The sequence below is a fragment of the Periplaneta americana genome, chromosome 1 (genome assembly GCF_040183065.1).
Source record: "Periplaneta americana isolate PAMFEO1 chromosome 1, P.americana_PAMFEO1_priV1, whole genome shotgun sequence".
NCBI lineage: Eukaryota > Metazoa > Arthropoda > Insecta > Blattodea > Blattidae > Periplaneta > Periplaneta americana.
The window spans coordinates 212,597,991-212,615,743 of NC_091117.1; the positions used below are offsets into that span (position 1 = coordinate 212,597,991).

The following is a 17,753-nucleotide window of genomic DNA, read 5'->3' on the forward strand; positions in this document are numbered from 1 at the left end:
GAAATCAGCTGATTTTTACTAAATCGACCCTGCTGATTACGAAAATGGCAGCAAAAAATCTGTAACACGTAACATTTTTGTGTGACAGAAAGGGAAATATTTTGATTAAAAAAAACGTTTTCGCACATTTCAAAAGACGCAATTACCACAGTGAAAATAAATAAATTCCTAAGATGCAAAATTTATACACAAAATACACAGAATTCACAGAAAAATAATAATGCCGCATAAATAATAATTACAATAAGAAAAAAAGGCATTATGTTCCTTTTTTTCCCTTCAAAATAGGCTTTTACTTTATTAATTTAAAACTGGATCAAAGTAACTATAATTTTTTAAGGTTTATAAATTAAATTGATTAAAATCTCAAATCAAATAATTTAGGAGCCCTACATTGAAGTAAACAACCATATACAGACTTCAAGCTAGATTTTTAAAAAAAGTATTTAGTTACTTAGAGTTATTTTTTCCTCTTCTAGTTTGAGTCACCTTCTCTGAACAAAAACCAACAGTAGTCCCCCATCATACTAGAATCCCACCTTCCTTGATATCGTTGTTCCATCCTGTGTATAGCTTGATGGAATCTTTCCCCTTTTTCATTGCTTACAGCTCCTAAGTTCTCTAGGAAAAAGTCCAGATTGGAATGGAGGAAATGTATTTTCAATGACATTCGACAACCAAGCTTCTGGTAACTATGCAGGAGTTCTTGTACAAACTGTTGGTAATTGTCAGCTTTATTGTTACCTAAAAACCCACTAACAACACTAACAAAGGCATTCCAAGCTTCTTGTTCTTCAACACTTAATTTTTTTTCAAAGCTCTCATCTTTCAAAAGTTTCCTAATTTGAGGGCCAACAAAAATTCCCTCTTTCACTTTAGTCTCACTGAGTTTCGGAAACACATCCCTTACATATGCAAAACCTTCTCCATTTTTATCCATAGCTTTAACAAAACTCTTCATTAAACTAAGCTCGATATGTAAAGGAGGAAGCAGTAATTTTTCCGGTTTTACTAAAGGGACATACTTGATATTATGTTCTCCTGGGACATAGCTTTCTCTGGGAAGCCAGTCTTCACTATGTAGTGTTTTTCAGTCGCTCTACTACCCCACAAACAGAGAAAGCAACAGTATTTTGTGAATCCATCCTGAAGTCCGAGCAATAAGGCGAAATTTTCAAATCTCCGCAGATCTGCCAGCAGTATATTTTATATTGGACTGCATCTAGTAACACTGACAAATTTATATAAGTTTCCTTCATATCTACTGAATACGCCACTGGAATTGATGGTTTAGTGTTTCCATTGTGCAATAACACTGCTTTTAAACTTATTTTGGAAGAATCTATGAATAATCTCCATTCCTCTGGGATGTGTTGAAATCCTAGTTCTTCCATTAAGCCGTCTATATTTACACACATTCACATAGAATTCTTCATTATAAAATACTTTGAAAACCGTTCATGTCTCTTCCTGTACAATGAAATTTTAGTATCTGGTGCTAGCAGGTTCCATTGTTGCAGTCTAGACCCTAAAATCTCAGCTTGTTGTTTAGTGAGATTAAGATCTCTTATTAAGTTGTTCAGTTCACATTGTTGAATTAAATGGGGTTCTTTATGATGTCCTGGGCTATAGGATGGATCAGAGAATGTTGATGGTTGAGCTAAATCATCTGTTTGTTCTATTGGAAGAACCAATTCCTCCAATTGCGAAGGAGGATTAGGAACAGGGAGTTTTGGTCCAGGTAGTACAGGTCTTATTGCAGGATATTCAATTTTAGATCTTGTTTTCTTTGAAAATCCCGTAATCTTTGTTAAACAGAAATAACAGTCTTCTGCATGTCTTGTCGGTTCACGCCAGATCATTGGAACTGCAAACGATATACTTCGAGTCTTCTCTCCGTTCATCCAGTTTATCAGTTTTGAGTAACATGTTGTGCAGCACATATGGGGAGCCCATGATTTGTCCTTGTCACACACATTACATTCAAAATAGTAATAATATGCTTGTTTTAACTTATCTGATAACGGCCACGCTGCGATTTTGCCGTAAATTCTCCACATACGTAACAAAAGCTGTCCGGCGAAGTTACACACGCACGACGAGATTTTTTCATTCTCAGAAAGCGTAAATGAATGCGGAGATAAACACTTAAAACTAGCGATACAACTTGTCACAAGCTCAAACAATTTTCAACTAATCCTACATAAAATGCAATCTATTTTCACTCTAAAAGCCCACCCTCTCAGTGCTTTCTGTCGGACTAGCGTCATAAAGCAATAAAGTAATACATATACAGTATGTATCACCCACTACGCGCCTTATTAATGCAGACTCATGCATTTCAATTAATCTATTCCTTAAAATACACTTCAAATATATTCTGAGCAACAATAAGTTATAAAACGTGTGAATATACTGTGTAACCGTATAAATAAAGTCCATAGTTCGATACCCAAGTTCTTTGGTAAATTCATTCTTATTTTTTCACAATTTCCAATTTTCCTCTTAAATGGTGCGTGATGGAAAATTTTCAAGTTTAGATCTAGTATCAGCACACAAAAATTGATCTATAATGACCATTTTCACCCTTGTGACAAAAACCTTGTTGACTAGTGTTATTGATCTCTGACATTTTAACATTTGTTTCCTCCCCAGTTATATGATGATGAAGTTGATGTGTTTGATCCTGAGCGTAATGCAACAAAGAAATTTAAAATTGCTATTAGATATGTAAGCCAAGTTGATTTGACCTCCTTGGAGTCCTATATGAGAGATGGAAGATCAGTAGAACAACCACAGAAGGCACTTCAAGCTCTGGATATCGTGCTGCGAAATGCACCTATTGCTGGAAGGTGAGTTACGTAATTAAAGTAATTTTGTATTTGTCTACATGTAGCACCTAATGATAATTTGGGTATTCATTTCCACAACTGCAACCTTGAAGACCTTTACTGTTCTGGTTGTTTCTACTACTTTCTACTGACAGCTATATCCTTGGCTGTTCTCAGTTGGTCTTAGCTTAATTGATACACAATTTGAATTTATACAGGATGATTCAGACAACCCGTAACAGTCATTTATTTCGGAAACTAGTGCATTAAAATTTTCGAGAAAAAATATTTATCACTAAACCACATGTGAACTTTCACTTGAGCTTAATTTCATCAATCGGCTTAACAGGAAGTAGGGTCAGTGGCGTATCACTTTAAAATTTCAAATGGGAGTATGGGTCATATAGGGTACCATTTGATAGAGCTCTTCAAAACAAACAACTTTCATAGGAAACGTTTTTATCAATTCCTATTTTTTTCAATGAGAAAACGTACGAAAAAGCAATAGGTGATTTGGACCACATGTAAGTCATTTATTTTGGAATCTATTGCATTAAAATTTTCGAGACAAAAATATTTATTACTAAACTACATGTGAACTTTCACTTGAGCTTGGTTTCATTAATCAGCTCTAACAGGAAGTAGGGTCAGTGGCGTATCACTTTAAAATTTCAAATGGGAGTCCGGGTCAAATAAGGTACCATTTGATAGAGCTCTTCAAAACAAACAACTTTCATAAGAATCGTTTTTACCAATTCCTGCTCTTTCAATGAGAAAACGTACAAAAAGATAATGCCATCAATATTGAGAAATGTTAAAAGACGAAAATGTAAATAAGACAATTAGTGTTGACATTTTACTGAAAGACTGGACAATTCCATTAATTTTTATAAATGTTCAAACTGTCTGCCGTTTTGAACAGCACACACCCGTACTCTTCTTCTAACACTGTCAATGACTTGTAACACTTCGGCGTGGTCAAGTGACTGGCAGGTCTCCCGGATTAGCTGTTTTATGTCGTCTATTATTGTGGGACAGTCTTGATTAACGATGTTTTTAACCGTTTGGTTTATGGAATAATTTTCTCTATTATTAGATAGAATGTTAATGTAATGTAAACTTTACACTGGCATATAAGATGACAGATGACTCCATTGTAAAATGACTGGACATTAGAAACCAGCCAATTAATTTTAGATAAATGTGTGTTCTTAATTGGACACACAAAACCAATCTAGTCTCCTGCAAGTGTAGGTCGACCAAGATTTAATTACTAACGAAATGTGAGCCACTGTTAATACATAGTACTTTCTTTTGCTGCACACCTAACGTTCTGACGTACAAGTAATCATCAAGAAGGGACATCAGTCCATTTGGTAATTAAAGCTGGATCACACTATAACCAGGTCTCTTCCTTTGTCTCCCACTTCACCCTATTTCCCACTCTCTTTTCCTTCTCTTCTCTTCTTTGTACAGTACTTGGGCTATTCCATATGAAATCAATCAGTAAAAAACATCGCATGTTTTTAATACTCTAATTTTTTCCCTATTTATACAAGGTGCTGAGGAGAGTGCATTTTCAAAAATATACTATCGAAAGTCAAACGGTTTTCGTACTATTGAGCGACAAATTTAGCGTATTTTATAAAAACAAGCCTCTTTCAGCACTCAAAACTCTGGAACCATTTACTGCAGAACATTGAACGGGAGCTCATTTTGAAGCTGACATTTGGTAGGTTATGATAAGAAGTAATACTTATTTTTATTGTATACAGAGAGACAGATAATCTGATTTTACTTACTTTTAGGCTTTTTGCCCATTTGTAAAAATGTAAAAAATATTGAGGAAAAACCTTGCGTTATTAAGAGGGATTCGACATTGTTTGCTTAGTGGCTCGGCAATAAGTTTCGAGGGTATTAAATAATTTTCACACACCTAGACCTGAACATCGCAGTACCCCACGCACTGGCCGAGAGCTGAAGATAGCGAGCATTGGGCATCATTTTTATGAAAACTTGTGATAAAGCTAGCCCAGCCATGACTGCTAGACGACACATCATGTGTTTGTCTCCTGGCCTTGCTTGTCTCAACTACCTACAGTCAGCTGGTTAGTTCACGCGCGTATTATTTATTTTCTTTATTTGATATTTTCAATACTTTCTTACCAACGGTGCACCAGTAAAAAATATGTGTTTAGTTGTACTTTCAATGTGGAATATAACCATATATTTTAAAAATATTTTTTCGTGGGCAAAGGCGTTTTAATGAAGAAAAATCTAAATTTCTCCATTTCCATAAAAAGTAAGAAAAACTGTTTACATGTCAATATAAACTTTAATTTCTCAGCATCAAAATAAACCATGATTTTGATCATTGGGTGGAAGGGTTTCGGAGCCAGGACAGTTTAAAGTTGCTAATTTTATGAAAATACGATAAATTTAAATATCTTTAATTTAAAAACTATGAAGTTCTGATGCCTCAAACTTTGCACAAAGCATTGTATCACAGTTGTCAACGGACAGAAAAAGTTTCATTGTATTTAAAAATTGCAAGGTCAATTTCCTCTATATTTTGGCCGATTTGAGATGGGATAGCCCACATGCATACATGCATAAGCAAGAGATAATCTCGAATAGTTTTTTATTTTATTTTATTTTGTTTTGTTTTGTACCTCAGTTTCGTACCTTCACATCACATTTGTACTAAATTTTTATGTGAAAAAATAAAATTAACTTTATGCACTTTTTTTTTTTAAGTAATGAGTTGTTGTGATGACAGGTTTGTACCAGTTGGGCGCTCTTTCTTCACCCCTCCACAGGGACACGTTGTGAAACTGGGAGATGGACTAGAATTGTGGTACGGTATCTTCCAAAGTGCTATTCTAGGATGGAAACCGTTTCTCAATGTAGATGGTAAGTTGTGTGCTTCACATAAATGTAATAATGACACGTACTGGGTGAGCAGACTTTGGCCATTATTTCGGGTGTAGGAGAGCCCTGCCTAAAGGGATATATGGAGTCGTGAGTGGATATTAAATGCACGTGTTTGTGGCTGGTTGTATACGGTCAGCTAGGAAAGAAAAGGTGAAATGGGAAATAATAAGCCTAATTATTCTGGTCAAGTACTTTTTTATGATTCACTAGCCGCACCCGTGCGCTCCGCTGCACCTGTTAAAAATAAATATAAAGTAATTACATAATTAAAATAGGACGTTTGATCCAGGAAACAACTTTTACAACAGTGCAAGATATTCTGCTTCGCTCATTACCCAATTTTTTTTGCATTGCATTTATCGCATATATATTTTATGTATTTTAACACGATTCAATTGAGCACAGTTAATACAGGGTGCGTCAGAAAGAACAGATGGATTTCACATGGCAAGAAAATTGTAAAGATTCATCAAATCAAAAATTTATTGTTATCAACATATTCACCAATACATGCAGTTTATTTATGTAAAACAACATTATCCATATGATGTCCTTGGCTTTCAATACAGGCATCGAGGCGTTTTCTGATGTTCGCCATCACTTTCACAGTCATAGCTGGTGCAATTGCCACGATTTCTTCACGAATCGCTGTCTTCAGTTCGTCCAGTGTATGTGATCGATGTTTACAAACTTACGCCTTCAAATGGTCCCAAAGAAAGAAGTCGCAGGGCGCGAGATCTTACCGTAGCCTCGGACAATCTCAGTGCAATACAATTTCGTCCAGGTGATTTCTTCTTTAATGTTGAACCTGTGATACGAAATGAAGCCACCCACCGCAAAATTGTATTCCGAGTTGGAATCCTAGCGTGACATCCGATGTCGAAATGAGTCCTGAGTGGCGATCACAGACTCTTCATTTTTCAAAAATGTCTCTACGATGAAAGCACGTTGTACACCAGACCAACACCATATTCTCAACTGAAACTGCATTCTATGGCTGACCCAACAGTCGTGGTCCCCCTCACTATATCTCTCTCCTCGTTGCGTATCGATAGTTTGAAATCCATCCGTTCTTTCTGACGCACTCTTTATTTGAATTATAAAATAATGGATTGCTAAGCTAACGTACTATTACTGTATACTAAATCAATACACTCTCGTTGTTCGTTAATTCTCTGAGATTAAAATGAGTGTACATAAATATTATTTTAAGAAATACAGAAAACGAATGTACAAAATAGCCTATCAAATTTTCTGTGCATAAGAAGCTATTTTAATCTTACCTGTCCTCGATTTACTCAGACGTTACTGTAATAACATTATAGCATTATGTCCATCTAGAGAAACTACACTTTCCAATGGTGAAATAATAATTAATTATACAAATCGGTTAATTTAGCTTCTGATATTACTTCATACAAAGACAAAAACATTCTCTGTGGGCTATGTTTAATAGCTTTCGATTGTTGATATCCAAGGCCCCTGTTTCGATTGTTGTTGTCCAAGGTCCCTTATAGACGAAGTCATTTGTTCTTAATTCATTGCACCGTCTTAGATGGCGTTATTTTAATTTTAAAACTCATTTATCTCATTAAATATCAGTCCTATCAAAATTTTGTAAAGAATAAAACTTATCGTAAATCATTTTTAAAGAAACTTTTGTTATGTAACATTTTTCACAAAAATCAATAATAAGCGAGATATTTCGATTTATTTAATTCAGGCACCCTTATAACCCCCCTTTTAAATAAAGTATTTTGAATGCCATATAGCCTAAAATCTAAGTTACAACGAACTTAATTTATATTCCAATTTTCATATAAATCGGTTCAGCCATTATCGCGTGAAAAGGTAACAAACATACAGACAAAATTTTGTAAAGAATAAAACTTATCGTAAATCATTTTTAAAGAAACTTTTGTTATGTAACATTTTTCACAAAAATCAATAATAAGCGAGATATTTCGATTTATTTAATTCAGGCCCCCTTATAACCCCCCTTTTAAATAAAGTATTTTGAATGCCATATAGCCTAAAATCTAAGTTACAACGAACTTAATTTATATTCCAATTTTCATATAAATCGGTTCAGCCATTATCGCGTGAAAAGGTAACAAACATACAGACAGACATACAAACAAAAATTTCAAAAAAGCGATTTTCGGTTTCAGGGTGGTTAATTACATATGTTAGGACCAATTATTTTTGGAAAATCGAAAATTACCAGAAAAATTTCGTGTATAGATTTATTATTAGTATAGATATGTTCATACTGATTCTGCTCGTGCTGTTAGGATATTATTTCAAAAGAAATTCCGAGACATTTGGGTTCCAAGCCATACTACGATTCATAACTTTGTTAATAAATTTCGTGAAATGAGAGACGTTCGAGATAAGAAATGAAAAAGAGACGTACAATGCTCACAGGAGAGACTCTGGATGACATTGGACACCAGCTTAAAAATTTACCTAAAATATCTCTTTGACATCTTTCTCAGCATATGGAAATTCCTATGCTTTGTGAGAGGCTATGAAGTTACTTAAGTTGAAACTGTATAAAATTACTGTGGTGCAAGAACTTAAACCGAATGATATACTGGGTGTTCATTTCAAAGTGTGTAATGACGTCACTGTTGTGAGTCAGCGATCTGAAGCGAGTTTCAGCTTTTATGTCAGAAAAGTTGCCTATTAATCAAGGCGTTCAATCTGAACTTGAGAACATGTACGGTATAGCTTGAACGTCGTAGCAACAGATGGCGGTCTGTACGGTCTGTGTGCTACCATAACCTCTTTCGAACTGTGTTTTGTGCGGGCAAGTCGTACGCAGGGTATTTGTTATCATCGGTTGCTTACGGCAACATTCAACAACACAAATCAAATGCTCCGTGTCCATGTTGACCGTCATGTCAACAAATACATAATCGTCTTAACCCTCTCCCCGTATCCCGACAGTAAGGAAAAAGCTCACCTCAGTATGTGCTTCCAAACAGTTCACATTCCTGCCAATACAGGCATTACTGTACGTATTGGTAAGTACTCTTCAGAAAGAATGCCGTACTTGCAAGGCAACTTCTCTGGCACATAGGTAATACGCCTCTGCAAAAGAGTAGGAAGATTGAATTTTCTAGGCTCATTGGCTAGCCACATGACGGCATACAGCGAGCCACGACACACTTTGAACTGAACACGCAGTAGTACTTCGGAGTAGATTTTGTGAATGGATTTGGAGTAAAGTGCATGACAGAGAAAGTTATCCTAATCTCATTTTGTTTTTGGATGAACTTTGGTTCCACTTACATGGGTATCTATGTAAAGATTAATTTTGGTCGTACAGAATTTATCTGTTATGGTAACAATGATTATTAAAGGAGAAAAATTGGCTCTGGCGCTGGGATCGAAACCAGGTCCTTGGTTCTACGTACCAAGTGCTTTAACCACTGAACTACGCTGAAGTTCAATCCACAGCACTGGATCAATAATAATCATTGTTACATGGGTATGTTAAGAAATGTGTTAAAACGAAGGTAGACAGTTCCAGGCACAGGCATTAATTCAATTTGCAGAAGACCAATAAACATAAGCGAAGGGTCCAGGAAAAGAACGAGCTTTGTCCACTTTAGCAAATTGTTAATGAAAGCAATTTAAAGTCTGTCTTTAGCCTATTCTTTCCTTGAATGCCAAATCTAAAATCTGTGATAGCACTTGAACTGTTCACATTGTCACAGTATTTAATTCATAGGATTAAGGTACAGTCACACATTTCTACTTTTGCAGCGATGCAGTACAAAAAACTGCACAACTCTCGTACTGTGACGTGTGAACAAGGGTGCAACCCGAAAAGTAGCGGCTGCCGAACCTTCTGCTCGCTACTTTTTCATGCTGCGCGCAGCTTAAATGTAGCGACGTGTGAACAGGGTTCTCAGGGTTGCAGCCGCAGCATTTTTGATATCGGTTTTGTTGAAACTTTTGCTGCGGTTGTTACCAGTGTTGCCACCCATATGTGCCAATGACACTTTTATTGTTTGGATGTATTTTAATGTTAGATGTAATGAAAATAAATTATTTGTAACAGTTATTAAATGTACAACACAGTATGAGCATATTTGCTGATGATATAATTCACTTTTTTAATTTTCTGTAGCGTAGTTCCAAACAGGAGGGTTGCCAACATTGATTACGTGAATATACTGTTGGTTATCATTTAAGTATATAGGCGTTTTTAAAAGCTTTATAGTAAAAATAATGCCAATTTCTGAATACTAGTTTGGACAGAAAAGCAAATAATAGATAAGGAAGCTTTCGCATGAGTTTATTAATAATGCGAACATAACCACAAAATGTATATTGAGAAGTCAACACGGAGATGGAAACCTGCAGCATGACTGCAGCTGCAAAAGTAGCGCCTTGTGTGTGAACAGACTCGCAACCTCCAGTTGCAACTTTTGCAGCACTCGGGTTGCGCAGCATGAAAAGTAGCGTGCAGCACGCTACTTTTGGCTTACATGTGAACACGACACGCAACTTTTGCAGCTGCAGTACAAAAGTTGCGCAGCAAAAGTAGCGACGTGTGACCGTACCTTTAAACTACATGGAACCCTACTCCTCATCACATGCATAACTCGTTAAAAAAATAAAAGTGGACAAAGCTCGTTCTTTTCTGTACCCTCTGTCGTCTCGTGATGAGAAACATTGGCATTCCTCGTGAGTTGTTCAGAGATTAGTAGATGGCAGAGAAATTGAGTTCTAGAGGACTTGGAAATCTACAGACAGGAAACAGAGCTCCACAATCGCCAAGAATTATCCAAATGCAAAAATCATACTATGACAAAATCACTATTATCTATCAGAGTGATTTTTTTCCACAGTTCAGAGCTCTGACAGCATACATATTAATGGCCGTGACGGGACACAACCACACCCATGTTTTTAATGTTTTTTGTTGCATGTAAATAAAACATGCCATAATAGTAATATACGTTACAAGAGCGGTATGTTGACGTTTTCACGGTCGAGGAAAAGATTGAAAAAGCGAAACGTAGTTGAGCTTTTTTTAATTTCCGAGAACATGAAAACAAACATACCACTTGTGTATCGTACATTATTTTGTGCGAAGATCGTTTATTACATACCTGAAAGACGAATTTCTAATTAGTTGCAATGAAATCTCCATCTTGGTTTCTGTTTAATGACGGCAACTTCGGAAAACCAAAATATCTTTCTTCAACATTGTTGCTATAAAATGTTTTCTGTGTTTACTATACTCCAGCAGGCCGTGATATATGTCTGTCTTTTTTTTCCCCCGATCTATAAATGCGAACTTAAAACAAACGGTAAGGTTATGTAATGATTTATCTTTCATTTTAATATTTTAACAATATTATTTATATAAAATATTGCAGTAATAACATCGGCATCTGGAATCTTGTTGATTTTTTCACGGCTTCCTTAATGTTACTTGTATCAGGAATGCAATAAGTTTCGTGGAGTAGTAGACTTTACTTAATTTTTGCAAATATTTAAAAACAATAATTAACATTGCAATTTAGGTGAAATTGCAGTGGTAAGTTTCCAATTTATAATTATTACTATGTTAAACATCTCTAAAAATAATATGTTAAAAGCCTAAAGCAGTAAAATGAATGTTGCGCTTAAGCGGTAAGAAGAGGGAAATTGTTATGTGTGTTACGTTGGGAATACTGAATGTGGTATTTCACACTTACCGCGTATTGGTTCTGTGCGGAAAACAAGCAAATACGCACGATCTCGCACAAAATAGGTTATAGTGTATGCTGTTTTAATATTTTGTCTGTGTAGAAGGAAAGATTTTTTTAATAGTGGAGAATATGTGATGTCTATTATATAAAATAATGTCACAAAATTAAAATGAAATAACTTCACAGTTGTTTCTGTTTAACATATACTATTGATGTTGATAAAGCGTTGTAAAATAACGTACTTAAAAAAAAAAACATATAATATTTACAAAAAATGAGAATTTTAAAAGTTAAAGTCTTTGTTAAACACAGTTGTGGTCAGCTAGCTAGAATAGCATGTGAATTCTACAAACACAAAGACTGAGTGAAGATGTACAGGGGATTGCAGATGAGGGAGAATCACTGTCACTGTTGACAGGTTTATAGAAATCTGCGGTACTTGCATCACAAGAACTATAATTACACAAAAAGGGTTGGATATTGTCTGAGCAATGTGGAAATTCTATAACTAAACTCAGATCTTTTGTGGATATTATGTGTCAGGCAGGATTAAAATATGTTTGATAGTTGTAAAGTTATTTCAATTTAATTTCATCTTACGTGAAAAATAATGCCGACGAAGGTTTTTAACCTGGGTAGTGCTTTCAGGCTTATAATTTCATGCCCTGATATATGTATAATCGTATTGTTACACAAAAATGTGACTGGCTGCCATATGCTAAGTTCCCTTCTGAAGATTTGGTTGGTTCTGTGAAAGCTTGGGTTTGCACGTGAACGAATTTCTTTTGCTTGATTCCACTCTGTTTTTCCTTTGTTTTGTTTGTCTGTTGCTTTTTTCTATCTGTTTACAGACCAAGTGCAATAATAAAGATATATTGAAGGGGTAAATTAGGTACAATATAAAAATTATTTCCTTAGTCTCAGTCCGAAGTAGACTTAGGCCAATTCGCATTACAAAAAATAGGTTATTTTTTGTGTTTAAGGCTGTACATCAGTCTTGTCACCAATCCAGAAGTACACTCCAATTCCTCTTTTACACTTTTAAAGAGACTCAGAAAAATGATGTAAATTTTGAGAAATTATTTATGCATATCAAAAACATTAACGGTCTTCCTAATAAAAACTCTATATACAGACGTTAACTCTCTTATACTTATACAATGAGTAGCTCGTTTATAAGTCGTGTGTAAATTCCTTACTAATAATCACTACATACATCGTGTATAATAGTATAACTGTTACACAGCTACGTCATAGTTTCGTCATAACTTCATTACGAAAGGTAATAGAATATCTGAAATTCTCTATTGCATCCGGTAGAGCGCTCTAGTGCGCCGTGTTAAGTATCGATAGTACAACTGGCTCTGATCGATTACCACACTATATTTTGGTCAAAGAGTACAAGCTACAGCAATATTATTGTACGTATTATGTGCTCTTTGGTGTGTTCTTCTGTGGTTACAAGGCATCCATCATCATAAAATGACAGTCGATACAAACAGCTGTTAGAGGGGTTGCCATTTTTTCTCTATATACAATGCTTAAACAAGGGGTTTCGTATATATAACTACTGCAAAGCAATTCCCATTGTATAGTTACAGACTGTTTATACATCCATCGCTTGTGCAGGGTTTATTAGTAACATTTTCTGTCTCAACACTGCGTAAGTCTCGTATAAAAACTATACACGGTTTATTAGTAAGACCGTAAGGATACAGTGTTCTATATATAGAATGATTTGTAATGAATGCTTGGAATTTTTATATCACACAGAATTATGTTAAATATTACAATTATTGATGATTTAATTAGAAAAGATAAATTATCATACACATTATTTTAGTCACTTTAAAATCTCAAAATATAGGGCCTACACACATTTAAAAACGAAACACGACAGTAGTCCTTTTTACAAATGGAGTCTGATATTTGTTACTGTTTACATTTCTTATGTCTCAATTTTTATATTTGTTTCTCTAGTTCATACAGTTTATTAAAAACTGAATCATCTGATTTTGTGTGAGAATTTGTAATGTTACAACTGCATCTGCTCTTGTAGGAATTGAACAATCATCATCATCATCATCACCATCATCATCATCATCATTGTCCTCATCATCGTTGCCACCGCTGCCGCTACCACCACAACCACCACCACCACCACCGTCTTCATCAACATCACCACCACTAATACCAGCACTGTTATCTTGGAGATGGGTGTCGAGGATGCCCTCCATAGTTTGTTCCTCAATAGTGATCACATTGTCCTCGGTTACAACATTTTTTATATTTGAATGTGCATAATTTTACTGTATTTATAGCAAAATTTATGTTGGTAGTCACAATTTTAGGTTCAGTTTTTCGCAAGTACTTCATCCTTTTTTTCTCTGTTTGATGGATACAATATAAATTGCGGGGAGTTTGAAATTATGATGGTGTAAATACAAGAGAAAAAATATAATAATAGGAAAATTAAAGGGACCAAAAAAAAGTTGTAAATTATGGGAAAATGTTAATTGCAGGAATGTAAAAGCAGGGTTTGTCTGTAGTTATGAGGTGACTGAGCTCTCTCCTGTGTTACATGAGAACTGTTTTATTCAGAACAAAAGAATAATCCTCCAGATGGAAAATCCTACCAGAATGTTGTCTTTGTGAATGCTTGTAAAATTTTAACTTCATGATTTTAAATTACTCTTGTTGCATTCCAACATACACATGACATAAATAATTCCTTTATTTTTCAGTGGCACATAAGGGTTTCCCAACAAGCCAGAATTGTGTAGATGCTCTCTTGGATATCTGCAGGGTAAATCCCCAAGAAGAATTAAGGCCAAGAGAAATTGAAGATTTCCAGAAATATATCAGAGGTAATGTGGTTGAGTTTAATTCAAGGATATAGAAACTTCTATTTTAAAGCTTAATGAGGAAATGAAGATGGCAGCATAGCAAACCTACACCTTGTTTCAACTGATGCAACTTGTATCATCGTTTCTATGCATGACCTTGCTTTGACCTTCCAATCAGCGAATTACATTGTTTACAACTGTTAGTTAGAATTTATAAAACAGTTATATTACCGGTTCTTCTGTATGGTTGTGAAACTTGGACTCTCACTCTGAGAGAGGAACATAGGTTCAGGGTGTTTGAAATAAGGTGCTTAGGAAAATATTTGGGGCTAAGCGGGATGAAGTTACAGGAGAATGGAGAAAGTTACACAACACAGAACTGCACGCATTGTATTCTTCACCTGACATAATTAGGAACATTAAATCCAGACGTTTGAGATGGGCAGGGCATGTAGCACGTATGGGCGAATCCAGAAATGCATATAGAGTGTTAGTTGGGAGACCGGAGGGAAAAAGACCTTTAGGGAGGCCGAGATGTAGATGGGACGATAATATTAAAATGGATTTGAGGGAGGTGGGGTATGATGATGGAGACTGGATTGGTCCTGCACAGGATAGGGACTGCTGGCGGGCTTATGTGAGGGCGGCAATGAACCTTCAGGTTCCTTAAAAGCCATTTGTAAGTAAGTAAGTAAGTACAACTGTTGTTCTCCCATATTAAGTCATTAGAGTTCAGCACTGATGTGCAGGGTCTAACAAGGGAAGGGTTTCGGCTCGAATAGGAATTTTTGGTTAAAAATTTGTACAGACGCTTACCTCACAATGGTGATGAAGACCGTAAAAGCATTCATTTGTGTAACTCTCCGTTTGGTTGGTATTGGTCAATACATTTCTTTAAAAAGTACGTGACAATTCTCTATAAAATGCCTGAAACAGCATGGAGCAGAGCAATAAGCACAACACACAGTGCAACACCTGAACAATCTTCTGAACCACACTCCAGTGCTGAAAAATCAAATGCCACCTGAATTACTTTTTTGAAGTCCGACAGTTGTTCATGATACACGTAACCAGCTGACTGCCAGGAATACTGAAGCATAGGGCGGTATACTGGAGCAGACAACTGGTTATGAATAACAGAGTGCATTTTCATTATAAACACTCGATTTCCCAAGTAAGTTCTGGATTCTCAGCAAGAGTCCTTATGCAATCTGTTATCCTCTGAGCATATATTTTGTATTGTCTAAGAAATAGATATCCAGAGGCTGAAAATATTTATTTTTTTTTACGTGGAATGATCATACATTCCATGTCTTAGCCTTGGAATGATTCATTTATTAAGCTTGTGTCCTTGTGCACATTCAATGACTCACACAACAGTGTACATTTTTGATTAGCTGCAATATTTTCAGACAGAACGTTGGAGAAAAATGTTTTTAAATGGGCTGTAGACATTTTACCGCTCGCACTAGCTTCTAGGCTAGGCTAGGCTAGGCTTACGGGTAAGGTGTCCCATCTCCTTAACTTGTGCAGTGCTCTCCCCACCCCTCAACTTGTACAGTGCTCTAACAGACAAACCACACATTACACAAACGAATGCTTTTGGGAGCTTTACAGAGATTTGAAGATGGGCCTGTATACAAATTTTGGATACGAAATTCCTGTTCGAGCCGAAAGCCTTCCCTTGTAAGAGCTGCATAGTTAATAGAGTCTCTGTTTAAATAGTGTGGTGTGTAAATGTATTTAACAGTTTATGTCTAATTTTTAAAAATAGATAAGGTAATAATGATTTTTACCAAAAAAAATGGAGTGGAAAATCTTCATTCTATGCCTACAACAAAGGTTTACTTGAAGCTCTTGTTTTACGTGGCAAATATGTAAGGTGCCATTTTCTTATCATTTTGGGGGAAGGAAGCAGATACTATTTGGATTGGACTTTACCACAGCTTGGGTTTCAGCATTTACAAGATCAATAAGGGCTTCTGCTGTAAATGGGGAGGATGAAGGGAGCTAATCAAATTTTCTATGAGTTTTTGTTGAAGCTTTAATTTCGCATCTTACAATTAATATGAGCAACCAATTTTTGTGTTTGTTTATATGTTTTATACTGTCTTCAGTTAAGCACATGGTTACTTTAGATGTTCAAAATGTTTGCTGTTGGCAGACATACATATAACGCAACAATGAGGGTCGCAGCAGCAGCTGCATCAGTTTGTGTTTTGATGGAGATCGCTGCGTACGCTGCTGTAATCTCCTGGCGAAGGTCCTCCAATGTGTCGATAGACTTGATCTTTCACAGTTCCCCACAAGTAAAACTTCATAGGGGTTAGATCTGGCAACTGTGGGAGGAACTCAATGGGCCCTCTTCGTCCAGTCCAATGTCCCTGAAGATTATCTTCCAGGAAAGCTCGTATGGCTAGGTGGTAGTGTGGTGACACCCCATCCTGTTGGTAGAAGACCTCACCATCAGCTCTATAAAGCGCACGTACGCCTGGTAAAATTGATGTGCGTAACATTTCGAGGTACACTTCTCCAGTGACAGTACCATAAAAGAAAAAGGGTCCTACTAAGCCCCTAGGTGACAGTCCACACCACATATGTATGTATTTATTCACACTGCAATGGGTATATACCCAGTGGCAGTGGTAACTAATTACACTCAATAATGACACTAATAAACTTGTTAATTAAAAATACACTTAATAATAATACCAATAATTAATACAAATGAGTAGCTTAATTTCAAAGGCGGACATCTGACCTCAGATCGAAATTTAGATAGCTGTGGTTCTTTATACAATTTTTCATGCTCGTTCCAGTTATAGTGAAACCATATACAAACTCTAACACTACATTTATAAACTAAATTGTGTTAAATATTACAAAGAACACTGTGAAACAAAAAATTGCTTCTAGATCAAAACTATGGAGACGACAGATGTCCGTCTTTGATATTAAACTACTCAAATAATTAATAATAATAATAATAGGGAATATCTTAAATTAAATGAAGCACTATCACTTAAAGTAACATTTAAAATAAATCTAATTTGTATCTTAAATCTAAGTTCGAACTAAAACCCACAAGTATGATACGTTCATATCTGCACAAGTACCTTTCCACATTACACTCATTTCGCTGTCAACTCACTCACTGCACTGGAACTACGACACATTTCACCGATTCTATCCTGATTTCACTAACACTTCAAAAACATTTCACTGTTCAAATACTTTGCACTGCCACTATAAACTATAAAGCTTCCCTGACAGGAACACGTTTCACTTACACAACACACTTCACTTACACAACACACTTCACTGACACAACATAATTCTTCACTGATACAACACTTCAATAACAAAATATAATTTACATCCTTTACATACTGTGTATAATTATCGTCTATCAGTAAAGTCCTTAAGCC

General features: G+C 35.7%; 1 protein-coding gene across 6 annotated transcripts in view; it reads left to right on the top strand.

Moving 5' to 3' along the window:
- Window positions 1-17,753, top strand: part of LOC138707872 (protein argonaute-2-like) — a 129,983-nt gene that overhangs the window by 41,645 nt on the left and 70,585 nt on the right. For all 6 annotated transcript variants that reach the window (XR_011334410.1, XR_011334409.1, XM_069837902.1 and 3 more), the window contains 3 exons: window positions 2,656-2,852; window positions 5,611-5,744; window positions 14,224-14,346. Coding sequence is in view for 4 of the 6 variants with exons in the window: in XM_069837902.1 (XP_069694003.1) it covers window positions 2,656-2,852; window positions 5,611-5,744; window positions 14,224-14,346 (454 nt within the window). In the remaining 2 variants the exon portion in view is untranslated. The remainder of the gene's footprint in view (window positions 1-2,655; window positions 2,853-5,610; window positions 5,745-14,223; window positions 14,347-17,753) is intronic.